This window comes from Antrostomus carolinensis, unplaced genomic scaffold (genome assembly GCF_000700745.2).
Source record: "Antrostomus carolinensis isolate BGI_N321 unplaced genomic scaffold, ASM70074v2 scaffold22869, whole genome shotgun sequence".
Taxonomy (NCBI): Eukaryota; Metazoa; Chordata; class Aves; order Caprimulgiformes; family Caprimulgidae; genus Antrostomus; species Antrostomus carolinensis.
Genome location: NW_010338177.1, coordinates 23,664 through 50,374, shown reverse-complemented (window position 1 = coordinate 50,374; position 26,711 = coordinate 23,664). Strand labels below are relative to the sequence as shown.

Sequence of the window (26,711 nt, the reverse complement as noted above, 5' to 3'; positions counted from 1 at the left end):
GGAAAGGCGTTAACCTGAGCAACTAGGATGCTGTTGATAACATTTTGCCAATGCAGTAATGAGCTTCCTACACAGTAACTTATTCATGTGTTCATACATCCTGAAAAATTCAGCCACTTCAGAGCAGTAGAAAATGTCAGTCTCTTACTCAGTGTCTCGAATACTGAGTGCAGTATCTGAAAGACATAAATAGAAACAAGACAGTGCTAGTAAATTAATAATTTGTAGAAAAATAATTGCGAGTTGAATAATTTGACTTGAATTTGAAATATTGCTTCCTATGTCAATATTGCTTCCTTCTCAATTTCAACAGGGCCTTCCTATTCACCAGGAAAAAGCTACAGTGTTTAACACTGGCTGAAAATGCCAAAATGACAGTGACATTCAACAGCACGGATGCAGTTCTTTATGAGAAGAAAGGTATGTATGTAGTAAGAGGGTACACATTTATAAATTAAGCATGTTTTAACTGCATCTTTGCATTCTATGCTGCAGTGTGGGAGCAAAGCATTGGAGGTGGTGACAGTTTCAGTGAGGTGGGCTTCCGCCCAATGTGAACTGACAGAATTGAAACTGGTAGTTGAAACTCACAGGGAATTTCACATATAGCATCAGGGCTCCTTATATTTGAATTTATATTTCACTCCTTTAGACACGTATTATTGGGACCAGGCAAAATAAACATGCTCTAAAACAAAAATAATGCATTTCTCTGCTCTTTAAGTATTTGCAGTCCTCTGCTTCATGGAGCTAGTGGAGTCCTTGATCATACAGATTTTCAAGACTACAAGATTATCTACTTTTATGTACTTACTCCTATAATTTTCTATGTTATAATTCAGCCAAGAATTATTTAACTAAAATATGTATTGGCTTTTTAAAAAAATAATAATAAAATATTCACATTTTCTAAGCTGTTTTGTTTATGCTTAATTCTTGTTGTATGCCAGGCTCAGATAACTGGCTTGGTTTTAAGATTAAAAAAAAAATAAAAAATTAATTAACGCTTTTCTAAGTTTTTAATAGATGCTATATAGCTGGAAAATAAATATTTTTTAACTAGACTATCTTCATAAGTTTTGTGAGAACATAGATAATGCAGTCAGAAACACTGACTTGAATGAATCTTCTGGCAAAAGGAAAGCTCCTATTACTAGCTGATATGTAAGATGGGTCATGAACATTTCTTATAAGAACATTTCAGTTTGTTTGAAAAGGCAACTATTTTCAGTGTCTTTACAATTCTGAAGCATTTGAAAGATATATGGAAAACTGAAACTGCATGAATAATCATGGTGCAGATCCCTTTTGCCATATCAAAGTTTTAAAGAGAAAACAGTTCACGTCCAAATTCCCAGCTACTATAAACGGATACAATTCTGATGAATTCATTAACTTCTACTGGAGATCTGACCCAAACATAACAAAAAGCTAGGTTTAAAATGCCTTATGGAATCACATGGGTAAAGCATGTTTCATGGTAAACTGATGAACTGATGAAAGTTGTATCTAGATTCTCAGTTTCAAGAGATGCAGTGTTGTAACACCGTTGAATTAACAAAGCCAATTCCATTTCAGTTTACCTTCTACAATGTAAAAAAGGGATTGGGAAGGACTACCGAGGAACAGAAGCTAAAACTTGGAGAGGTATTCCATGCCAGAAGTGGGCAGAAAAAAACCCTCACAACCCAAAGTAAGGCCTTATTTATATTCACATTGTTCTGAATCTTTTCCAAGCTTCTCCAACTTCATGTGTATAGACAAATTTATAGCACATGTTGTCAAAGCTAGGTGTCATGTGACTTCTAAAGGCAACTTTATCTTCATCTGTCTTGTTACTTTTGACTCTACTGGCAGAGAAATGCAATGGTCTGGGTCAGGAAAGGGTGCATTGTCAGCTAGAGAAGTTGTGTCTAAATGCTGAGCCTCTTAAGAAGATTAAATGCTCCCTCTATCAACCTATGATGAAAATTTTGCTATTGGTGACAGTGAGGCTCTCATTTCTCTCTTCTGTATGAGGTGTGAAAAAAAAGAAGTGGTATCTGTACAGCTCTATGACCACCTTCCTGCCATCCAGCGACAGTCAAGAAGAAACATCCAGCAGAGCATCTAAGTGCTCAGGGGACCTGCCCAGGCAGAGTTTTCTCAGAGCTGGCTGCCACTGGGCTCACTGAAGCAAGTGCAGAAGCAGGAGGCCTGTTTTCTCTGTCCTATGTTCCAGTTTTATCTGTTTAAAAAGCTGTTTTGTTTTTTTTTTTTTTATTCTAACGAAACTTGGATGAGCTTGTTTAGATTGGTTTTTTTAAAAGCCATTTAGTCTTCTCTAGGAGGATTGCTATAGGAAAAAGCCTGGAGTCACTTGCTTCAAAATCTCCACAAATTAGGATCCAGTTGTGTTTGGTGAATAGTCTCTAGAAATACTCTACTTTTAAAGTAGCTGCATTAAGAAAAATACATGACAGAGTCACAGGCCATAGTGAGCTGACTGTATCATCTGCATGCAAGTATTAAATACAAAAATTGTCCTTTGAGACTGTCACAGTCCTTACAGGCTGTAAGGTCACTCATCATTGGCAATTGGGACCTAGGGAGAAGCTACTAATAATGTTAGTTACAAGATGTTTTTCAGATTTCATTTACAGATCACAATGGGGAATCTGTTTGTCTCATTTTTACTGTGAATTAATAGAGCCCACAGCTAGCTGAGCAAACACATTTCCCTTCTGCTCCACTAAATTACTGGAATTAAAATAGAATTTTAATACTATTACAGTTATACACCTGAGAAACACCCTAATGCAGGGCTGGATGAAAACTACTGCAGAAATCCTGATGGGGATGAAAATGGACCCTGGTGTTACACAACAGACCCTGCTATCAGATTTGATTACTGTAACGTCCCAGAGTGTGAGGGCCAGGTCACACACACTGGAGAAGGTATATTTATTTTTCAGAGAGGGAGTGTTTGAGTAGGTAATATTATTCTTGCTATTTATTCTTGCTTTATCATTTCAGATTTGTTTCAAAGGTGATTTTAGATCAAGCTGGAATTTAGGAAGTTCTCAACACAAAAGTTCTTTTCCTAATTGGCTCCAGTTATCTATGTAATTTTGTAAATATAGAGGAACTGAATTTTTTTAATAATTTACTGATATTATCCTGCTCTTATCCATAGCAATTTATTTAATTTTAACAAGAGTAAAGATTGACCCAAATGCTGTGCTACCTGCAGAACTCCCATTGCTATCAGTACATACAGATATGTGACAAAGTTCTCCCTCCAAATGACAGGTATCCCTAAAGCTTTATTTATTTGGCTAGGCTGTAACGCATGGTTTTCTGTATTCCTTTCATCATTAGCTGGAGTAAAAGCCATTTTTCCTTTCAGTGTAGTCTTCCATGAATAAATCAGGATCAGAATTCACTGGCTAGTGCAAACCTTGCTTTGTTTTCATTTTGCCTAGGCCCTACAGTGGAGTGCATGCAGTGTAATGGTGAAGACTACCACGGAGAAGTTTCCAGAACAGAATCCGGGCTTGAGTGCCAGCACTGGGATGCCCAGGAGCCTCATATGCATGGATATACCCTGAAACAGTGAGTCACAGTCAGCACTGAAATCTTTCCCACAGTGTCTGGGAGACCCTGCCTGCAGACAGCTTAATTGCTACAGCCGGCCATAGCTGACTCACAAGCTTCTCTTTCATTTTCAATGTGCAGCTTTCCAGAGAAGGATCTGAAGATGAATTATTGCCGTAATCCCGATGGTGAACCTCGGCCCTGGTGTTTCACTACCAGCCCAACTAAACGCTGGGAATATTGCAACATTCCTCATTGCAGTGAGTCTGACTTCCTGAGATCACTCCAGAGAGTAGCTCTTCTCATTAAAATGATGCAGGGAGGGGAAAGACAAGAAATCAAAATTCCGAGTAACCTGAGGAAATCCTTGTGAACCAGGGAAAGTGCACTTTAATAAGCAGAACCACTCATTAAATTTCTCTTACATAAAATCATGTAAGGTCAGTGCAAGTGTCACAAAGTGTAATAATGCCAGAGACATTACGGAAACTCTAATTTGTCTTCAACCATCTTATTTTTTATTTACCTGAGAGGCAGGGCATTCAGGTTAAATTAGGTGGTATTTTTCAGCTGCCCTGCTAGCTCACAGAAAACACCTAAACCACCATGTGGCCATACTGTGATATTTTACCTGGGTCTGACCAGCATGGCCAGTACTGCCTTTTTCATAACAAGGGATGAATCCTGAGAAACAAGTTCAGGCCTCAGGAGAAAAACTTATCAGTGAGCTAGCTTAACCCGTAAAGATGAGCACACTAAATCTGGCTATTTCCAAAGCACTGAATAATAAGGTTAACCTTGCTGTTTGTAGAACTGAACTGCACTTTAAGAAAAAAAAAAAAAAAGTGTGCTTTTATCTGTAGAGCTTGCTTTCTTATGCATCTGCATTTGCCAGTACCCTAACCAGCAGCATGTGTTTGCTAAATGTAGTTCACCTCAAAACGCTCAAGTACAGATGGAAGAATGACTATTTATAGCCTTCTGTATGATAAAGTGAATTGTGAAAGTTACCATAGCATCTCCATTTTGTGCTTAAAATTTAAAGAAAGTTTAAGGAACAGACTGACCTTTTACAATCATACTTGTCTCCTTGCGAAATTCCATATACAAAGTATATATAATAGGTGTGCACTGTAGATTCATTTTCTCTCTGCCCTCTGCAGGCTCTGTGCCTCTGATCGTTATTCTTACTTTCTTTGATGTTCCCCACATGCCAGACCAATGCACTCCTCCTTCTGCCCCACTTTCCCAATTCACTGACTCCAGAGGCTCAGTTCTGAAAGCTATTTTGCTTTCTCTAACAATTTCTTCTTGGCCCTTATTCTTTCTGCCCTTTTGCTCTACCCGTGTGTCTTATATTAATGTGCTCCCTTCATCCCACTTGTTTTTACAAGACTGTACAGGATTATTACTGCCTTTCCAGCTCTGCTCTCAGGGGACTGCAGACATGAAGTTTGGCTCGACCCAGCAACATTATTTACTGACTGCTGTAAAAGGGCAGACACATGACAGTTGTCTGGTAGCCCAACTGCTTGTGAAAATGTACACTTTGGTTTTACCATGGCTTTCAACCAACATCACCTCTGTTGAAAGAAGAAAACACATATTCTACTTTATAGAAAACAGAGCGGGATTTAAAATTTTTGAAAGCACTGTCTAGCTGTGTTTTTTCTTTTCTTTTCTTTTTCTTTTTTTTAAAAAAATCCCGCTGTAGCTACACACCCACAAGTCTCTGGTCTGGGCTCCCAGTGTCTTTCACAGAAAGGAGAAGACTATCGAGGCAGGATAGCCATCACTGAATCGGGAAATGCCTGCCAACACTGGAATACACAGTTTCCTCACAGACATGGCTGGATCCCTGACAGATATCCCTGCAAGTATGCTGAGCCTTGTCATTTTAACAAATGCCAGAGAATATAGTTATTCACTGTAGATCCAGGTGCAGAGGCAAGAGTAGCACAGGTTTTCTGCAGCTATGTTGATAAGCTGTTTTTTTTGTGTTCTGTCAGCTCTCATTACTTCTGTTCATGTCTTGCTCTTTAATTTTTTTCAGCATTCCTTTTTTTTTACTACCTATTTTATTTTCAGGTACTTGTCTCACCTTTCTCCTCCACATCCCATTGCAGAGTTAGAACTATTTACTACTTTTATGTTAAAAATCCCCTCACTCTCTTTTGGCACACTTTCAATGTGTTACTTTTCCGAAGAGTGATGCTCCAAGGTCATAGATGCTCCAATACATCCTCGTGTTCTAAGATCAGAGGAGCTGAGTTTGCAGAGCATTATCAATGGGCAAGGGTAGCTGGGACTGACCAGGCTTTTAGCTCTGTGTTTTGATCCTATGGGTTGTGAAATGGATCCTGCAAGTTTTCCTGAGTATGTGAAACCCTGTCCATCATCACAGGGCAGAGAGCAGTGTGCACCAGTGCCTCATGCACACACACTTCCAGGATCTGTCTGTGACATTCAGCCTTGCCTGGTTCTTACCATAATGGTCAGGTACGCCAATGGCTTGTGTTTTTAAGTCACCTTTTACTGGACTCAAAAACAAGAGCAGAAAGTGTGAGTACTGGAAAAGTTCTTCATATATCATCAGCATTTAGATTGTAAATTTGAAGGCAGTTGATTAGTCCCAAAATAGTAGTGCATGAGGTAACTCATCTCCAAAAAGAATAAATGTAACCACTGAGTTGAGTTCTGCATGTGATAGTTATTACTAGTCTTGCACACAACTCCTTGATTTCTAGTAGTTGAAATCCAGTGTTTCTGTTGCAGGGGCTTAGAGGAAAACTACTGTAGAAACCCTGATGGAGAGAAGAGGCCTTGGTGCTACACCATCAACAGCAGTGTTCGGTGGGAATATTGTGCAATTCCCCACTGTGGTGGGACAGAACAAGGGATTGCTGGTATGAGTAGTGGAGCATACTTGATATAAGGACTTTTAAAAAGTGAGAGACATTGTTTCTCACTGTAAATGTGTTAAATCTTTCCTCAATCTCTTTATCACCATTGTTAATGCAGTTTTTCTGTTTGGCATGTTACAAAGCCTGACAAATATTGGACTTTCAATGGTTAAGGAAGTGTAGTGAAGGCTGTAAATCACCTGACCCAATAGAAGAATTACAGGAGGAAAGAGGCTTATTTTTTTATATTCCCTTTTTTCCCAAAGGTAGGGCTTTTTTAACAAGTTAACTGAAAAATTGAAAACAGGTTTAAGATGAAAAAGTGTTAAATAAAGGCAAGTCTCATTTTTGGAAAGTAGCTACAAAAGAGAGGACAGGAGCTTCCAAAGTAATAAAAATCTCATCGGAAATATCCATTCAGTTAAGCACAAAAAATAGCAAGAAAATCTTAGAGCAATCAAAATGATAATAGATACGTGGAAGTTTAACATAATGTCCATTTTAGAAATATACCAGGGGCAAAATCACTACCATCTAATCTTTGAGGATTTTCCACGTGAACTTTCAGATGTGTAGTTCAAACACATTCACATATACCAAAACGAAGCTGAGGGGTGAACCTTCCACTGAACGACATCTGACATATGAGGGTAATCTGTGAAAGTTTGCTAAATATCTTTGGAGATGTCCTTCCACTTTTCATGCTGGCCATGGTGCTCTCACTGGATACTGTCTGTATAAATGAGTCATTCATTTTTGTCATCCTGTGTGTTTGATGCTTTATTGTGTCTACTCAGTAAGAATATAAAATTGTGATGCAAAAGACCAATTTATGTTGTTCACTGCAGATATGCCTGTGGAGATTCCCCTGTCAGAGGAGTGCTATCGAGGCAAAGGCCAGAGTTATCGTGGCACAACTTCTATCACTGTGTCGGGAAAGAGATGCCAGGCCTGGAACTCCATGTTCCCACACAGGCATGAAAAAACTCCAGACAGATTCCCAAATGCGTATGTTTATCTCACATGTTCTTGCTTTATCCAGCAATGACCATTGCTGGTTGTAATATCTTTGCACATCTATGCTTTAAATCACTGCCAGGGAATGTATCTATAAAAGAAAATTTTTCAAAGATGTGGAAAGATTTCCTGGTAGCCTCATTTTTAAAAACTGTGTTTTCTTGTTATTTAAATTCTGAGTAAAACACAGCTGGGTCCCTTTACTCTTAAATCTGAGCTTCTGTAACCGACACCAGGAGATTTGCATCCAGAATCTGGGCATCTGCTGAAGTATGAATTTTGTTTATGAATTTGAGATGTTTACTTATTTCAACAACACAGCTGCAAAACACCCAGTCACATATATGATGATTAGAACTACCATTGAAATGATCTTTGTAGTTGGAGCTGGACACCCAGAATTGGTACACTGAATTTTTCCCCTTGACTTGTCTTCTTCAGACTGACAAAACTGGACCAATTATGACTTAGAGACCTAATCATAATTACTAATGCAACAGTTGTTAATAAGGGTATGAAAGCAACAAGATGACAATTACTAGGAAATCCTTCATTGCTTGGTGAATTAGAAGTATAAGCAGAAATGTGGATACTTTTCTATTCTCTTGCCTTTTTTATGATGTCACCTTATTTTTATTTTTTTTAATTTTCAGTCATGTATTTATGACTCTGATGTACCTGAAGTATAACTCTCCCATCATATCACAGCCATAAATGTATTTGCTGGTGATAGGATATCTGGAAAGAAGTGAAATATTAATAAACGTATTTATCTCCACATAGTACAGATCCATATCTTTTTGGCAAGACATTTCTATGATTACTTTCAGTCTTATGCGGTGTGACTATTTTACTTATTTTTGCAGGGATCTGAGAGGCAACTATTGTAGAAACCCAGATGGTGATAACAGGCCATGGTGTTTCACCACTGACCCCAGCGTGACATGGGAGTACTGCAATCTCAAGAGGTGTGATGATCATACACAAGAGCCTGCACCAAATGACGCCCCTACAATGATGGCACAAAACATTGGCCTGACTACACCCACCACATCTGGTAACACCTGACTATAAGTGTCACCTCCTGTTGAGTCTGTGGGTAAAGGAAATAGTAATCTATGGAAATTATTCTTGAGTAGTGCTACAACATAACAGCCACGTCCCTCCTCCAGCTTTCAGATCTGTACTGTTGAATTTTGCAGCAAGTACTCTTCAGTCAGTTCATATCCTGTAGCCTGTGTAATTTTACAGTCCATTCTGTAGGATATCTTTTTCATTTAGGGGAACAAGAGGAAAACAGACAAAATTTCCAGTGTTTCTGTAGCTATGTACTGTTGAAATATGATCACAGTGAATATTGTTGTTATAGGAATTTTGCTGGTGCTGTACTTCATGTTTTCAGGAGGTTGACCTTAGCTTGCTGTATTGTTCCTAGGCAACCATGTTTTGCAAAATGTATGCAACAAGAGAAATAGTTTTTTTCCCTAATTCATTTCTTCCTTAATTAACAGTCCATGTTGGTCAAAGTGGTGTGACTTTTCTGAATGCATACTAGAGCTTTCCACAGATTATTGACTTTGCAAAGAAAGGTGGCAGGGTTGGATAAAAGATACATTCCTACATGGAGCTGTGTACTCTTATTTGCATGTGGCAGAAGAAAGTACCTGAAGCAATGCCCTCAAAAGCAACAGTTGCTCTCTCAGTGTAAAGGGCTACTAACTCTGAAATAGTCATTTACTGACATGAAGTTGGCAAAAATCTTGGAGTCTTTTCCGATATTTGCAATATATTGCAGAAAATGTTTAGCCTGAAGTTCCTTGAAATTTTTTCCAATTCAGTTAGTCTGTACATCCAGGAAGACAAACTAAGAGATCAAATCACAGAGTATATTTTTGTCTTTCTGCTGCAGACACTAGCAAGTATGCAAATCCTAAAGGTACTTAATCTGCCTTGTTTCTACTTACCACCACATACAGATTCAGCAGCTAACAATAATTTAATTTTCCTCTTTTTTCACAGATTGCATTAATGGTAATGGTAAAGACTATCGCGGCACAGTAGCAAAAACTGGAATGGGAAGGACTTGTCAAGAATGGAGTTCTCAGAAACCTCATAGCCACAAATATTTCACTCCCGTGACTCATCCAAGTGCAGGCCTGGATAAAAACGTAAACAGCTGCTAATGCCATTGGTGTCATTGAACATTGTCTCTGTTCTCCATGACCCTTCAGTAAACACTTCATGTTCTGTCTTTACAGACCAGGTTAAGCATATCTGAAAGTCATCACATTCATAGCCCAGACCTATAATAGCGTTGAAGAGGGAAGGATATATTTTACATTATCTAGGATGTTGGTACTTCAAGTATAGAGATGCCCCAGGAGGTTGATGCTGACAGACAAGCAGCACAAAAGAAATCATACAGTGCTTGCCTGATTTCTGCAAACCCCAAAGTGATGCCTTTTGCTGTTTGTCACCTACTTAGCAAGTTTCTGGCAAATTCTTGGAGCTGACATAACTTGCTGTCATTGACTTTTGGGGGAAGAAAGATTAGGCCAACAGTAAATGTTTTAGTGCAAAGCACATAGTTATCCTATGTCAATCTTTACTTCTCATGAGTCCTTAGAAGTGCTAAAGCTAGGGTGAGTCTTGGTGGATGAAGAAAATTGTATCAATTTTATGATATTGTTCTAATTTAACCTAATGATTTTGAGATACAGGAAAGAAAAGATTTTGTGATCAGAGGAAATAGAAAGCTTTTAACATCCTGTGGAAAAGTAGTTGGGGAAAATAATTAAAAATTTTAGTTTAATACTTTTTAAAAAACATGCACTTCACTCTGTGGTTAACATTTGGAGTTTTCATTCTCTGTTTTTGTAATTATTACAGTATTGCAGGAATCCTGATGGAGATGTAAATGGTGTTTGGTGCTTCACAACAGACCCAGAAAAAAAATGGGAATACTGTGAAATCCCACGCTGCTGTAATTATTCTTAAAAATTTTCTATCCTCCCTTTCTACAACTTGTTTTGATAGTTACAAAATTTTTTCAATCCAACCATAAAAAAACCGCAGTGGGTAGCAGCTTTAGTTTTGAATTTAGGTCTGTATGGAAGTTTGACACAACCAGGCACCTGTAACAGTCAGCCAAAGTTTAAATAACATGATGCCAATAATCATCAGTAAGATTTCATAACAATTTGTGTGCTCTTTATTGTCAGTGAAGCTAAGCACTGAGTTACTAGCTGAATTTGAAATACCCAGTGAAGCTGTGAAGAGAAGCATTCCTTCTCTGGGCCCCTCAAACACGGAAGAGAATTTCCTTGATGTTCATGCTAGTCTTTCCATGCACTTTGTGTCAGGACTAATGCCTTGAGAACCTGCTCATACACTTTTCCTGTTAGTTGGGAGCACGGGAGATGATGTCCTTTGAAACCCTTTTCATCCTCTGCTGACTTAATTTTTATTCTAATCTGGATGTTGAAATAATCTGTCCCTAGTTATGTTGCCTTTCTTTTGAGGTAGGGAGCAAATTTTGACCTGGATATTTTATGCAGGTTTCCTTAATTATTTTCTTCTATTTTGGGATAGTATTCAATACACTAAGCAGGTGCAGAGTTTGCTGAAAAATTCAGAAGCAAAAGAGATTTTACCTTCTGTGGTGCCCTGATGGTGGGCATCAATAGCAGCTGTAATGTACTGGGAGTGCTGCTTGGCACACCTGCAGTCATCTCACTTGCTTTGCTCTTCCCTTCCTTGCCTTTATTTTGATATATTTTTTTTTTAATACATTTGTCAGTGATATGAAAAGTCTCTTTCTTCTTCATTTCATGTATTATTTTTAATATAGTAACATCTAGAGGCCAGGTCCCTGCTCTGTTGAACGATGTAGCAATACAAATTAGTGAAGAGTGGTCACTGCCTCAGAAGTATGGGATGTTCTTCATGCTGGCCATCTAATCTGTCCTTTAAGCACCAATGCATTATGATAGTACACATTAATTTTGTCCACCAGACCTACAAGCTACACAGGCAAAAAGAATAAGGAATGGTATAAAAACATCACATACCACAGCTGTAGAAACCTGCTCCCAAGAACTGCTGTGGTAGAGCTTCACTTTGAGATCTAAATTATTTTCAAAACAGCCATTGAATACTAGATTTTAAAATTAAGGTGTAAGGGAACCTTACAGACTCTTGCCTTTGATTACTTTATTAATTGTCTCATACTGGAACTAACAAATTTAACATACATAGCACCATATGCAGCTCTGGAAAGACTTACTTGGGTCCTTACTGAGCACCCAAGATCAATCCATTTCAAAAACTTCAGAGAGATTTTGATTAACAAAAAACTAGAGTGAGCAGTGTGAGGGCAAAATTGGAATATTTTACCACAACAGGACAGTGCCTCAATTTTGTTTATAAACTAGGGATTGGTTTGAACTCAACCAAGATGTAGACTACAGTGTTTTAAAGACTTTAGAAATTGTTATTGTTGTCTGGGCAATAAATTCTTCTACTTTCTCTATCTCTCTTTTCCCTTCAAATACACTACAGATTCTCTTTCAGGGGTCGGGCTCATTGTAATTTTACTTAAATTATCTGATTACATCCAAATACTTGGCATTGTTAACAGGTTTTTTAATAGGTAAATTAATATTTTGTCAGATCAAATGTGATACATTAGTCACAGATTTAAGTGCTCAGGGTAATGATACTATAATGGAGTCTAAGGGTTCTGGTTGTTTCTTCACCTTTGTTTCTATTAACCAATGTAAAGAGTGAAAGCCTAAGGAAGATAAAATACATGTCTTATGCCTTTCTCTTTTCATCTGATTATTGCACTGGGGATGGCATTACAGAACTGCTTTAAAATTCTCCATTGTAGTTTTTTTTTATTTTGTAGCTTCTTCTCAGCATGACTGTGGAAAAGTCCCAATGAGGAGTGAGCAAGTCTGTGAGCAATACAGCATGTGTGATGCATCTCCAGGGTCTTGGCCTTGGCACATCAGTCTCAGGACCAGGTACTGGTATTCCAAACTGTATCACCGTTCTTGAGCACCTGGGTTTCACAGGGAACAGGCACTAGAAAGAGACTGACAAGAAACTATGCATATGCTTTAGGAGACTGGCCTTGGTTTCTATGTAAAATGCCTTAGCATGTAAAACAAACTATTTTTAATCATAATGTTCACAGATAGCTACTTGTTGGTCATTAATCCCCGACTTCTCACTTTCTCCTGAATCTCTGGACAGCAGACTTGAACTGCAGACATTAAGCACAGCTTTATTTACTGAAATGGAGAAGGAATAATTCCCACTGAGGATATTGACAGTCAACTGCATTCTACAGTGGGGGATTTAAGCTCAGGAATATAGCCATCAATGTGCAATGTGTATGAATAAATTTTTGTCATCCCTTTTCACCCAGCATCCAATCTGGTTCAAATGTGAATTGATGCTGTGACCACCCTAGTTGTGTTAGAAGCCACAGGAAGACCATAGTCTCTCAATATTAAAAAAAAAAGTTATGCATAGCATTTCCACAGTCACAATGAGAGTGGCTGAACAGGAGGAGCTGAAGTGCTTACAGAAAGGCTAATGAAAATTTCTATAGAGTTGCGGACAGTCACAATAATAAATATTATCCCAAGAAAAGTTTAAAGTCCATAGTAAGGTTTACTTAAAGAACTAGTCCAAAGCAACCCCACAAATAAGAAGGATGTATCCTTTTATTAATTGTTCATAAAGACAAACCCATTTTATCACAAGTGAAATTGTTAGGAAATTTATTTGTATTAAATTCCTGAAAGCAAGAGTGCCCTGTTGCAAAAATTTCACCTGGGTGTCAAATTTCTTTTCATGTCTCTCATGTTCTAGAGCAAATAAGGCTTGTCCTTTGAAAATCTGCATTTGATTTCTTTTGTCATAGGCAAAAGACAAACTATGACTGGTAAAAGGTTTGAATAAGAGGCACATTGCTAGTCTGCTAAAATTTCCTATTGTGTACAGCATAGATGGTGGAGAATTGATTTTGCAGTCCTAAATGAATGTGATTGTCTTCTCTCTTCTAGTCCCCACGTGCACCATTGTGCTGGCACTCTCATACATCCACAGTGGGTCCTTACTGCAGCTCAGTGCTTGCAAGAGTGAGTAACCGCTAGAACAAGTGACATGCGTGAATGAGCAAATCAACAAAGGATCGAGATGTACCCAATAAGGCACTTCCTTTACTCTTTATTTCCTATCTTTCTTGCTAGCAAGCTGATTTTTGTTTTCTGCTCCTGTCTCAGTCAAACAGCAGCAGAACACAACAGAGGTTACTTCTGTTGCCTGCCCTCTCCCTCACCCCAGAGCATGCCAAAAATAGTGCTAATGATGTGCTGGTGCTAATTGCATTTGCAAAACTGTGGACAGCAGCTGACCCTTAGGGCTTTAGGAGCTGTGAACAGTGTAAGAAGGTGCCACATTATTTACAGCCCATGGAATTTTTCACCATCATAAAAATCAAATTGTTAAAAAAGTCACATTTTCCTTCTCCCCAAGAATAAATGCAGCCATCTGTGGTCAGAAGCAGCAGCCTGACCATCTTGTTAATTGGGGTTCCCCAGGGAAATCACTGAATTTTGTGAGTGACATTCCTGATTGCATGTATGGATGTATAATCTCGCCACTGTCATTTCTTCCAGGTCAACAGAGCCTTCTTCTTACAAGGTGTTTCTTGGAATACAGGATCTCAATGCAGCAGAGCCATCCTTGCAAATCCAAAGTGTTCAGAAAGTGTTAAAAGAACCAAGTGGAGCAGACATTGCTTTGCTGAAGTTGAACAGGTACCATTTCAGTACAAGTTTTCCACCCTTATCACCTTTATCCTGAAGTCACAAGTTAGCTTAGCCTGGAGTTGGCTCTTAGGGGTGGTTGTGGGTGGTATCAGAGTGTGAGAGTCCCTTGAGTGTTAGCATAGACATTTGTTCAAGGGTGAACTCTGAGCATCTCTACTGCTGAATGACCCCATTGGCAGAACCTGTGTGAGTTACTTACAGAGTTTAGGAAAGGCAAGGACCAGTTAAGATGGGAGGGATTGTCATGGGGAATTCAAACCTGCTAGCATCAGCTCCACTGAAGCAGAGGAGGTGGAGGTAAAGGTAAACTAAAACAGAGCTGTGGCTGAAGGATTTTCTGCTTGGAGGCTTTTCCTGCTCAGCTCTGGGTGCTGTGAGCCCTAAATGAAGCTTTGTCCAGGAGGCACCTCAGGTTCTCATGGAGCAAGTAGAAGGGTTCACTTCCCCTCCAGGCCAGGCCACATGCATGTGTCATGAGCTGCAGACTTGGGCAACGGTTTAGTAAAACTAGATCCTGCTTGTGATATAGTGGAAGATCCTGTGCATAACTAGAATTGCCCGAAGCCCTCTTTTGTGTCTTGTTTAGATGCCTGAGCAGTCTGCTCTAAAATATGAGCGGTTATTTCAGTGTTATTTGTTCCCTTTTGGAATGCTCCTGAAACTTTTCTACTTACTCATTGGTTTCCCTCTTTTTCTCACACTCACCACACATGGATTAAAATCATTAAAAGCTCGTGTCCTGAAAGGTCATTTATTTAAAAAAATTTACCCTACAGCTTTAATGAACTTAGAACAATTTAACTTAAATTGCAACGCAGGTTCTCTGGTCTTGATTAATCAAAATCCCACTGACTTCATGTGAGTAGAAGGAACTCATGCTCTGCTAGCTTAACTCTTGCTAGTACTTTTAAATATATCATTCAATTCCTCTTTCATTGGGTGGTCTATGCACATTTTCACTATAGAAATGTGCATGCTATAGCACTGTAGTCAGTTTTGCATCAGCAGTACTCACCATTGGAACACATTCTGCATGTGAGATGTCACAAATAGCAGATATGGACATCACATCCCTCTGTTTCTGACTTAGATCACCTTTGCTTGTTTTCAGCTTCACCAAATTCCTTCTTTACATTTGTCTTCTGCTTTCTTTGTGGACCTTATTATTTCCAAATAATTCTGTTCATAAAACAGATCACCCAATAAAATAAGTTGCGAGAAGACTGGTTGCTGCTCCTATACCTGCATTTTGTGTCAATAGACAAGACTTGTCAGAGACCTGATGCAGGTCTCTTAAGATCTCGACCAAAATCATCCCAAAGGAGGGCTGATCTATTGAGGAGAACTACTAGCTTCAGTAGAAGTCTAGTCCCAGGTGAATTATGTGCCATTGTCCTGAGCGGATGTGTGTTGTCTGAGAATTTATACTTCCATTTCAATGTCATGTTGTCCATATTCTGCTATGTCTTCTGAGGTCTTGTTCCATGCTCTCCTGTTCATTTACCTATCTAGACATCAGAGGCCTCTAAAAAAGTGCCAGTGTTCACCCTGTGTTTGTTACAAGCCCGTTTGAGGGCTGGTTCCTTGTGTACCAACAGGTTTTTTAGGTGCTGTCTCATCTTAGGATGGATGTGGAATTTCCTTGGTGTAGAATAGGAGCATAGGTAGAAACTAAGTTAACTTCTTGGTGTTGGGGAAGCAAGAGCTATAATGCTCTACTGATACCTGGCTACAGTCACACCAACAGGCCAGACAGGAGCCAGAGTTGCTGTGAGGGCCATACTACCAGGGGAATTAGATGTGAGGTGCTAAATACAAACTTGGAGATAAAGGTCCTAGAGGAACAGCACTAGAAACCTAGAGAAACCTGGAAACCAACAAAACCCCACCACCAATCCACGCTTTCCCACTTTAGTCTCCTCTTGTCTATCAATGTTCGGGAATTCTTTGGATAAAAATGGACTTTATTGATAAGTGAATGAACTAGTTTTGGAACCTGCAGAACTGATTTCCATTCTTATGGGGAAAAGAACTCATGCAGGATTAATTTCATGGAACTGTGTGACAGTAGAGGTTTGGGATCACCATCTTGGACTTCAGAGGAGTGGAGGATAGAGCTCAAAACAATGGTGTTGAAATTGGTGCAACAGTAGCTTAAGCACAGGAGCTGTTTAGCATTTCCTGGACTGCTGCATTCATGTTTCATTCAGATTTTTGTGTTGGAGAGATCTTTATTTTAAGATGGGTCAGAGTCAGTTCCCTTTGGCTTCTCATTCTCTTGAATTTTCTTGGGGTTTATGGTCCTGGCATGGTCTGATTAGGAACAGGGAGATTTGTTAGTTCCCTTTATTAGGACATTGAATATCATCACATCACATCACAATACAACACATACTTTGAAAATCATTCTGGGCCTGAAAAGAGATTATAAAGGTTCATTTTACTCAGACTGAACACCTGGAATTAATTCAGGTCCTTTTACTCTGTTTCAGAATCAGAAGTAACCTTCACAAGGTAGGCTCCTGACAGTGGTAGATCTGATTTAACAGCTTGTTCAGACATACTTTCACTGTACCAAAACTCTTTGCACTTGTGTGACTTCTAAGGCAATATACCTTCCAGAAGCCATCTCATTTTTTCACATCTACAGCACACAGTTCAAAGAAAAGTCCTCCCTATACAATACCTTAATCTTTTCTCCAAGCACAATGTTCATGGTAAGGAAGAGTTTTATTTTGGTATTTACTTTATTGAAGTGCTAAGCTCAGTATGTGCAAGGTACGTGTGATGTCACTCACAGTTATATCACCCACAAAACCAGAGGAAAAAGGAGTTTTCCACAACTTCAGCTGTGTCTGCTTATTTACTCATTCATCTGTCCTTCACTCCTCCTATGAAGTCCCTGAAAATGTCCACAACCTCTGAGACAGAGAGGATCTGAGATAAGCCAAGCTCACACAACCTGCCAGAATTGCTGTGGCTGGACTTGGGCTTGTGCGTGTTCCTATACAGACTGCAGGGGCAACCAGAGATCAGTGCTCTAGCATCATGCTGCAAGCACACTTGCACTGTGACTGTGCCCACAAACACATGCCAGAGACTTTCAGTTGCTATAAATAACCTCTTTTTTCAGTAAGTGACCAGGCACCACCTTACAACCGTCTGTATAGTTTTGAGGCATGACCACCTTCTCCGCCTTTCCCCATGCCATTTCCATGCAGAGCCTTCTGAGTATGAAGACTGAACTAGCTGATGAAAATTTTTCTAAGGATGTTTTAATTATTCTTTGTTTGTTTTCCAGTCCTGTAACAATTACTGACCGTGTAAAACCAGTTTGTTTGCCTGAAACCAGTCTGATGGTAGAAAGAAATGCAGTATGTTTTCTAACTGCCTGGGGAAAAACAAAAGGTAAACCGTATTTTGACTAGATGATCTCCTGAGGTCCCTTCCAACCCCTACAATTCTGTGATTCTGTGATTTGGTGTGGTTGAAAACTTAAGAAGGTTTTTCAAACCCTATCCCAAAATATATGCACTCATGGGACCTGAAAACCACTTTTTACCTAAGATTTAACGAAGTCAGAGGTCACCAGGCAACTTTTTTCTTCTTATTTCTTTCTCTCAGAGCTTGATTTTTCCCTCTCATTGCTCACATAAACTGAATTCGTTAAGTAAGAGAAAAGAGAGGGGAGAATTAGACTTAACACTTTACCACCTTTTATCTCTGCCTATTTTGGTCTTCCTTCAGCTTAAGTATACACTGTATTTGCCCAAATAAAGACAGTAGGCAAATAATGCCCTTGCCTTTAATTTTGACCTTCATATATATATATATATATTTAACATCTGAATGAAGCTTGTACTTGCCTTTGTGTAGTCTACACATCACTGTCTGCATAGACTTCTGCAGGGACTTTACATTCACTTCAAACAGATAGGATATATGGGCAAGCACTAGCCTTAAGACTTTGTATCTGAGATAAGATGGCATCCCAGAAACCATGGTGCCTTTGCGTCAGAGCTTGCTCAGATCCAGTCACTTTTAGGGCACAGGCAAAATGAGTTCAAGCTGAAGGCTTTTAATGTCAGTAAACCCTTTAGCTGAATTTTGTTCACAGTCTAGCATTGAAAACCAACCTATGTGGTCCCCTCCTGCCCACCTCTCACTCCACCTGTGCTGAGGGCTGAGAATACCCAGCCCACTTTGACCTGCTTTTGCTGCAACAGGATGCAATTCCTCATCCCCGTGGCTTCCAGCAGTGATGCTGGCATCTGCTGTCATTCAGTCCCAGCTCCACATATACATGTATTTGGCCTTGCTGAGCTACACGCAATGGATGCCCTTCCTGCCTCCTTTGCCAGACAACATCTTACGAATGTTCCTCATGTAAAATGAAGCCAATGGATTCCTCTTTGTGTGCACATCCACAGAATTACGTAAAAAAAAAAAAAAGAACAGAACCTGTCCCTGTCTCTGTGTTTCACTGTAAAAACTTTCCACATAGATGGCAATACCTTTTTTTACTTGTGTTATTTAGCTACAAAATTGATGCTTTGAAAATAATGCTTAAGAATAATCAGTCTACTGTTAGTGTAACTCATCAACATTATCAAGAAACACTTTTCTCCAGCATAGATAGTATTTAATGGCTTTTCTCTCACCTTTTTCTCTCTCTTACCTTGCTTTTTTTACTTTTTCATTCAACTTGCCACACGGTGGCAGCTGTTTCCTATGTGCTAGTGATCATAGCCACAAAATAAAGTACAGGCGAGATTTCTTCTGGAAGTGCATTAGGATGGAAAAACAACAGGTCATTGTTGCATTTAGGCAGTGGGAAAGAGGGTCGTGCCATGCCATGCAAGTAGTTCATCAAATCGGCAGGGGAAGGGAGCAGAGCCACAGTCCCACATCTAAATAAAATGTGTTTTGGGAAAATTCAACCTTGGCTTCAGGAGAATTCTCCTTGTCTGGAAAATACTAGGCTTGAAAGAGTTCAAATTAATGTAAAGTAAATCCAGACTAACATTTTTTTCCCCTGACACAAGACATTGCTACTACACCATAATGAAAGCCTACAAACTGACACAATGGCTCAGAATACTAAGCATCTGTTTTTATTTATTTTGTTACACTTTGCGAAGAAGAATTATCTCTGCTTCTTGTGGGTAGGTAAAATCCAAGTACAAAAAAGTTGAAAGATTTAATAAGGTTCTTCAAGGAGCTCAGAGACTATAGTGGAGCTGGGGATGGATCCCAGTCCTTTCATTACTGAGGCTTCACTGGAGCACAATGCCCAGGCTACCATTTGTAGCTATTATATTTTCTTTGTTGTTCATACAGGTACCAGTACTGGCAACAGATTAAAAGAAGTTGAATTCCCTTTGCTTGAAAACAGAATATGTAATCGCCCTGAATTTCTGAATGGAAGTGTCAAAAATAATGAATTTTGTGGTGGATTTACTTTTGGAAGCATAGGTAACTGTGAGGTAAGAATAATCTAGCTTTGAGTGTAAGCAGGTCAAATTACAATTTGCACTTTCAAGGCTCAGAAATAGCTTCAGCAATTTCTGAAGGCTTCTGCATGAAGCATAAGAACTGAGGCTTACATAGTATTTTTTCTTCACTCACACAGTCAATCAGAACAGCAGGAAAATTGCACAGGGTAATTTCACCTTCTTTTCGGAACTGCATGCTGACATATCCTACTCATAGTAGCCTAGTGTTGTGAATACCCCATCCCACCTCAAATAAAGTCTGTAACATACTACCTGGACTTCACTTCGTTCCTAGAGACAGAAGGAAAACTAGTGACTGTTTCTGGTGCAGCCTGGAGTTGTACCACATCTTGAATTTAATTCCTTGATGAAAGTACTTCCAGTTTTCTAATTTTCACAAGTATACGAAAAGACTTTCAAAAAGTGGTTTTCTTAATGGAGGCTATTGTGTTGGGAGCTTTCAAATAAAAAGCTGGTAGCTATTTGGTGACAGAGTCAGAAAGCAAATGCTGGTCTGTTTGAGCAGATGTTCAAGACTGCTGGTGTAAATGATGTCTTTGAGGGTGTGGACAGTGCATTCAGTGATAGGAACAGAAGTCACTGGACACAGGCATTCATTTCCTGCCATGCTTGGATTTTAAGAAACAGCATTATAACAATTATATTCATTTTGTCCAGGATCAAGTAGGTCAGAGGATGTGGAAAACTGAGAAACTCCTTTTTGTGTGTAATTGGCTTCACGGTGATCTGGGGATGTTCCCACATCCACGACTGGTGGTTGAGTATCTCTTCTTCAGACCAGAGGAATGTCCTGGACACTTGAAAATGACTGATTTTTTTTCCCCATTTTTTTACTCCAGCCAGTCTAATAAAACACTCTCCCTCTCTCTACAGCCCTTGCCTCAGTCATATTTTGTGGCCTTCAGAGTTATCACAATTCTATTCCTGCCAGTATTTTTGCTGTTTGAATGGCTAGTGCCTCCATCACTAAAGTAGTCACCTTATTCTCTCTTCTCCTCCCTAGGCTGAAGTTGGAGGACCTCTGGTCTGCCAAGATAAGGACAGATTTGTTCAATATGGAGTCACCTCTTGGGGACTGGACTGTACCCAGCCATCAAAGCCTGTTTTTGTTCGAATTCCTAGTTTTGTTTCTTGGATTAAGAATGCAACGGCTGCACACTGAATGTAGATGCAAGCTAGCTTTTCTGGAAAGCAGTCTCTGTGCCAGAAACAGCATTCCTAATATACTTTTAAAATGGTAATAATTCATAAGAATCTTAAATAAATATCATTACTGGCTGAGCGTAAGTAGTTACGGCAAAGCAAATGCCAAGTTGACTAATTATTACTGTTTGTCAGTGTGTCTGTGTTGAGCCTGGGTAAGTCAACCATGTTGCATGTCGCAGCAGCTGCAAGATTCCTACTTTACTCCTCTCTTTTGAGATGTGTTCCAGCTCATGAAAATGGCTTTCTCTTTGTTCAGGCACCTGCTTTTCTCCTCTGTACATGCAAGCAGCTTCCCTATCTCTGTACAAGGTCTTCCCTGTGCAAGAAACTTTATCCCAAATCAGGCCTGTCCCTGTACCCATCACTGGCATCTGCTCCCCTTGCTGTTCCTGCTCCAGGAATAAGAAAGTACAATCCTCTTCCTTTCATCCGTGCTCCTTGGGTCTGCTTTGGTGAACTTTATGTTTTTACTTTATCACACTTGCAAAGTACCACTGTATTTTTTCATTTTACTGTACCTTAAGCCTGCAGACAACTGCAGCACTTTAAACCTTTCTGAATACTAGAAGTGCATTTTCTTCAAGAAGCTATCTTATACAAGAAGTTACAAGACTAATGGGAAGTTTGTAACTGGGGAAGGTGTTGCAGACTTTGAAAACAAGTTTGGAAAAAAGGTTATGAAGATAACTCCAGTTGCTCACAGCATCATCTGTTTAAATTTTCATCCCACTTTCATCTGCCTTCCATCTTGTTGTTTGTGATAAATCTTATATTTCTGCACTTTCTTTGGCAAAAATAGAACATGATATGGTACAGTCTTTTGGACACCTGGCATCTGTAAATGGCGTATCTTTCAGAAATTTACTTTGAGTTAAAATATAATAGGAGATTTCTAATGCAAAATTCCCTGATCTTAGCTCAGGAGGTTACATGAGAGTCAGGAAAAAAAAAAACAAAAACCAAAAACCAAACAAGCAAATTTTCCAATGCTGCCTCCAGCAAATGCAAGCCATAGAATCTAATGGCAAGGTCTTTTTGCATAGGGACATAAGAATGATTAAAGAAGAAAGGATTTCTGTACAACATCTATTAAACCAGAACCATTATAAACACTTTTATAAACTGTTTGTAAACAAATAAGATGTTATTGCATGTTATACTCACACACATAAACACACACACTCACACATGTGCCCACACACAAAATCTGCCAAAATATTAAACTGATCTGAAGGTGATATTCTCACCTTCTTGACATATTGTTGAACATCTCATTGACTCAAGTGGCTTGAACTGATCCCATTCCACACAGCCTTGAATGGAATATAACAACATAATTTGCTGCTTTACCTTTTTAGCATTTTGTTTCAAGAAGATTAAACTGGTTAGAACATCCTTCCTTTATGCAAATTAATGAGTCAAGAACAAGAACAGAAATAAACCTACCTGTAAGTGACAAGTAAAAACTGCACTGGCAATTTCAATATGTACATTTTGTAGAAAATTGAGGTTGCTTGTCCCTCTTTTCTGAAACTATCATAGAAGCAAGGAGCTATAATCATCCTATTTCAGTGAGATTTTTAGACAGCCAATTTCATCACTAGCTGGAACTGTCAGTAAACAATACACTGCTGCAGGGATCACTGCATATTTACTGTGTGAGTGTGTAGAAAAATGCAAGAACAGCACCTTACAAACAGCAGGCATTTGTTGGGGTCTTCAGAGGCACTTGGGCAGTTGTTGGGTAAAATGCAAAATCTCTCCACACATCCTCTCCTCTGCTTTTCCAGCCAGAAGTGGAATAGTGGTTATACTTCTTTTCTTCGTTTTCTCTTTCACATTCTGTTGTCGAATAGCCCTCATCCTCATCCAAGGACTTCCCAGTAACTCCAAGCATTTTGAACAGAGTGGTCAAGGGGTTAAGCTGCACCATTACATGTGAGAGGAAAGACTGATAAGAGTTCAACAACTCTCCCTCTGCATGGGCTCCAGAACAGCAGGCACAGCTGAGTCCTGTGGTTTGGGTCAGAGGAGACAGGAACCACCTTCCTGCTAAACTCCAAAAAATGTAGCCATGACCTGCCAGCCACCAGTCATTGAGGACCCTGAGTGCAAACAGATACTCACTTTCTTATAGATTCTTACAACAAGAAAACTGAATTAAAAAGAAAAATAGATACACAGGTTGAATTTCAGGCCCTATTACATGCTGCTTCTCCATTTCTATTGTTGCAGGCAGGGTGGTGATTGCTGTACACTAGGAGAACAACAAAACCAAGGAAGGACATACACTCCCACTAACAGAAACGTGGAGTAGGCTACAGCAGGTCAGTGCAGTGGTTTTGCTGAACCATTTCCCAAAGCAGTGCTACTGCTGGGCATTACAGCCTGGGTCACTTGGGCAGGACTCAAAGCTTCCCACTGTGTCACTTTGCTGTGCACCATCCTTTAGCTTAGCTATGGTTTCTCTAAAGCTCTCTGTCTAGGAAATGGAGAATTTTTTGGCCCTCCTACCTGGCAGTGACATGATGATGTTGTCCCTCATGTACAAAGAGTTGTAGCACACTGCGGGCTAAATGCCATGGCTGCTGAACTGGTCGCTACTTCTAGGTATTTACAGCTGAATTCACTCTTCAGCTACTTACTTTTAAGGTGGGGAAAGGACTGCATTTTCTCTTAATTTGCTCCAGTAAAGGCTGCTGTCAGATTCTATATGGCAATAATGTTCTTCACAGCTCTTAAAGGCAATTGCAGTGTCCCCATTTTTCCAAATGCTTTTTCAGCAACACAGAAACCCCAGTAGCTAGTTCTTTATATATTTCTCCTGTAAAGATGACACTCCATTTGCTCACTTCCTAACCTGTCTACTTCTCATATGTCTGTCTGACTTTATTCTGCTGGTTTCTTATACTTGGCAGCAGCCTGAACAAATGAACATCTCAAAGACTAAAACTTTCACTACTGGAAAAACATCCTCTCTGTGTCCCCCTACGTCACCATCACTTTCCTTTCCTTGGATACATTAATGTCTATGGCCAGAAATTGGAGAGATAAGCCTACCATCCAGGTCTTCTGCCCTCTGTGTTCCTTCATGCGTAGAGTCAGGACAGAATTTATTTATAACTTGGCTACCTTTTTTCCTTCCTGAACCTCTTCCCACCTTACCCACAGCAGCTCCTGCTGTTAGACTGCATCCACATTATCCCTCGGGGGTCGCTGCCCAAAGTTCCCTATGGCTCTATGAGTCAGGGCTATGTAAATCTCATTTTTGTCACTTGTTCTGGTTGTCTTTGGAAAGAAAGTAAAAATATCTTCCTCATTTCTCAGCTACCCATGGATCTATGCCATAGCATTACCCTTTGGAGACCTTACATGAGCTGCTTTAGTTCATGCTTACCCCAGACTTGCAGCTGTGCCCTTCCTTAGAGCTGCCTTTGGAGATTTTCCCCTCCAAGCAACTCAGTCTTGCCTTTAGTCCTTTCTCCTCTTAACAAATAACTGATATCTAAGTGCCTGTTTTCTGCCTTTTTCTGATTCCTAAATTTAGGAAAATTTTGTGAATTTATTCAATAAGGTGTGACCTGTGTCCTGATATTGTTTGCAATTTTTCTCAGCTTACAGTAAACCTAATTTCAAGGGTCAACTTCTATTTAAAAAGCCTCCTACTATTGTTTATATTTTAACCACTGTGCTAACTAATGTACCCTGACTCTGAAATAAGATCTGATAAACTTCCACCTACGGTAGGCCTCACCATGGTCAAATAAATGAGAACAAACACCACAAACCCACAACTGGAGAGAGATTTAGACACTGTGTGGATCTATCAGGGAAGAAAGGGAAGGAGAAAAGGCACAAAAGGAAACAGATAAATCAGCAGTTTACAAGAGATCTTTCCAAACACAATGTGTTGAGGGTCACATCCTTGTCACAAGACAGCAATGAGGAGTGTCGGTCTGGCAGACGAGAGATACTTCTCATTTTGACATTTTCTTGTGGAAAACTTACAGAATGAGCATTTTTGTACGAGGATCAGTTGCTGACAATATCCTCAAGTTCCGTTTTCCAGAATCAGATACATAAAGACAGAGATGAATAATATTTCTCCAAATCTGCATTCTCATCTTTGAAAGAAATAACAAGTTTTCTTTCCTCAGAAATAAATCAGGAGCATCCACAATGAGGTAGGTACATTTTAACCAGATTCAAGGCAATGAAATCAGGAGAAGAACCAGATCCAAGCCTAAAAGTGGCAACTGCTATTGACCTGAAGGAGTATATGTGGACCTAATTTAACATGAAAAAAGCTTGCAGAAGGGTGCTTGCTTACATGATGCATATAGATGTTCCCAAACTATCCTGGACACATGTTAACACATCTTTGGCTACCCCAATTAGGTCCTTTGGTTTTGAAAACCTGTAGGAAAAGCTGACCTGATTAAATCTTTAAACCATTGTGTTTATCAAAGAGTTTTACAAAGTCAATTAAAACTTTAGGCTTTTCAAATCCACTGGGCAGGAGAGACAGCTGCATGCAACCCACAGATGAAGTTTTTTCTTGCACTTTAACCACCAGATGTGTACCATGTTGCAATAACCCAGCAAATACCTCAGTGGAAATGGGGGATACAAAAGGATGGGGAAGGTGTCAGAGGTGCTGAGGGCAGGGCTGTGCTGAAAACAAATTTTGCATTGGAGTAAGGAAAAAAAACACTCTGAAAATATCTGATGGGAAGGAGGCACGGGGATTAGCAAGCAGATGCTGGCTGTGGCTGGGGACAAGACAGTGACCAGGGAGTCAGGGGGTGCGGAGCAGGAGAGATGGAACCCAGGATCTGGAATGAGAATTGAAAACAGAGTTAAGATTGTTAAAAATGTGGGGCTAAAACAGACTTGAGTAGCTCTCAAAAGCCTGTTTGCTAGGGAAGCCTACTTTGTATTCTGCACGGACATTTTATCCTTCTTTCCCAGTGAGTAACTGTTCCAAAAACACGATCCCATATATAATTGCACAGTATTCAATCCCTTCTCTCTGTCACCTTTCAAGTGTTTCCTTGAGCTGAGTCCAGCTCCCATCAGCTCCTCTCTTGAGCCCATGTGCTTTGTTCCCCTGTCTCAGCGTTAGTGGTCTCCCAAGCCTCTACAGATATCTCACACTTTGCTGTTTCACGGGTTGCATTAAAACATCTCTGAGCACAGAAAACAACCAGATACCATGGTACTACAACACCTTACAGGAGAAAAATAGCACAGGATTACAAGCAGGATTAGCTCTAGATCTTTCACATAATTTGTAAAATAGCAGCTAATCTGGTTCCCATACTAGAATGACCCTCTCACGTATTTACTCCTGCACCCCCAGCTTTACCCCAAGTCCTCAGTACAGTGCAATTTCTACTTAAAGCATGTGGGACAACGAGACTCACTAGTTTTTGGAAGGAACTCGTGATTCTGTGAACTTTCTTCCTTCAGTTACAGAAGACTGAACTGCATGAACCAGCAGGGCCCATTCAAGCCTGTTTTCCTCATCCAATACTCAGCCTCCTCCTGCTTCTGGTGAGTCACTAGCACATATGATTCAACAAGTTGTTTTGAAGCAACATCAGTGACCTAACATGCAAGAGAAGCCATGAAATGATGCTGCAGAA

General features: G+C 39.7%; 1 protein-coding gene across 1 annotated transcript in view; it reads left to right on the top strand.

The window, feature by feature from the left end:
• LOC104530749 (plasminogen) overlaps positions 1 to 21,019 on the top strand; it is a 24,808-nt gene extending 3,789 nt beyond the window's left edge. The window contains exons 3-19 of the mRNA XM_010175434.1: positions 314 to 420; positions 1,579 to 1,693; positions 2,774 to 2,937; positions 3,465 to 3,594; positions 3,718 to 3,836; positions 5,291 to 5,453; positions 6,352 to 6,482; positions 7,328 to 7,487; positions 8,363 to 8,553; positions 9,516 to 9,664; positions 10,386 to 10,479; positions 12,406 to 12,523; positions 13,574 to 13,648; positions 14,189 to 14,329; positions 17,643 to 17,749; positions 19,682 to 19,827; positions 20,861 to 21,019. Of these exons, the coding sequence (XP_010173736.1) occupies positions 314 to 420; positions 1,579 to 1,693; positions 2,774 to 2,937; positions 3,465 to 3,594; positions 3,718 to 3,836; positions 5,291 to 5,453; positions 6,352 to 6,482; positions 7,328 to 7,487; positions 8,363 to 8,553; positions 9,516 to 9,664; positions 10,386 to 10,479; positions 12,406 to 12,523; positions 13,574 to 13,648; positions 14,189 to 14,329; positions 17,643 to 17,749; positions 19,682 to 19,827; positions 20,861 to 21,019 (2,269 nt within the window). The remainder of the gene's footprint in view (positions 1 to 313; positions 421 to 1,578; positions 1,694 to 2,773; positions 2,938 to 3,464; positions 3,595 to 3,717; positions 3,837 to 5,290; positions 5,454 to 6,351; positions 6,483 to 7,327; positions 7,488 to 8,362; positions 8,554 to 9,515; positions 9,665 to 10,385; positions 10,480 to 12,405; positions 12,524 to 13,573; positions 13,649 to 14,188; positions 14,330 to 17,642; positions 17,750 to 19,681; positions 19,828 to 20,860) is intronic.
• Positions 21,020 to 26,711: the final 5,692 nt, after the last annotated feature.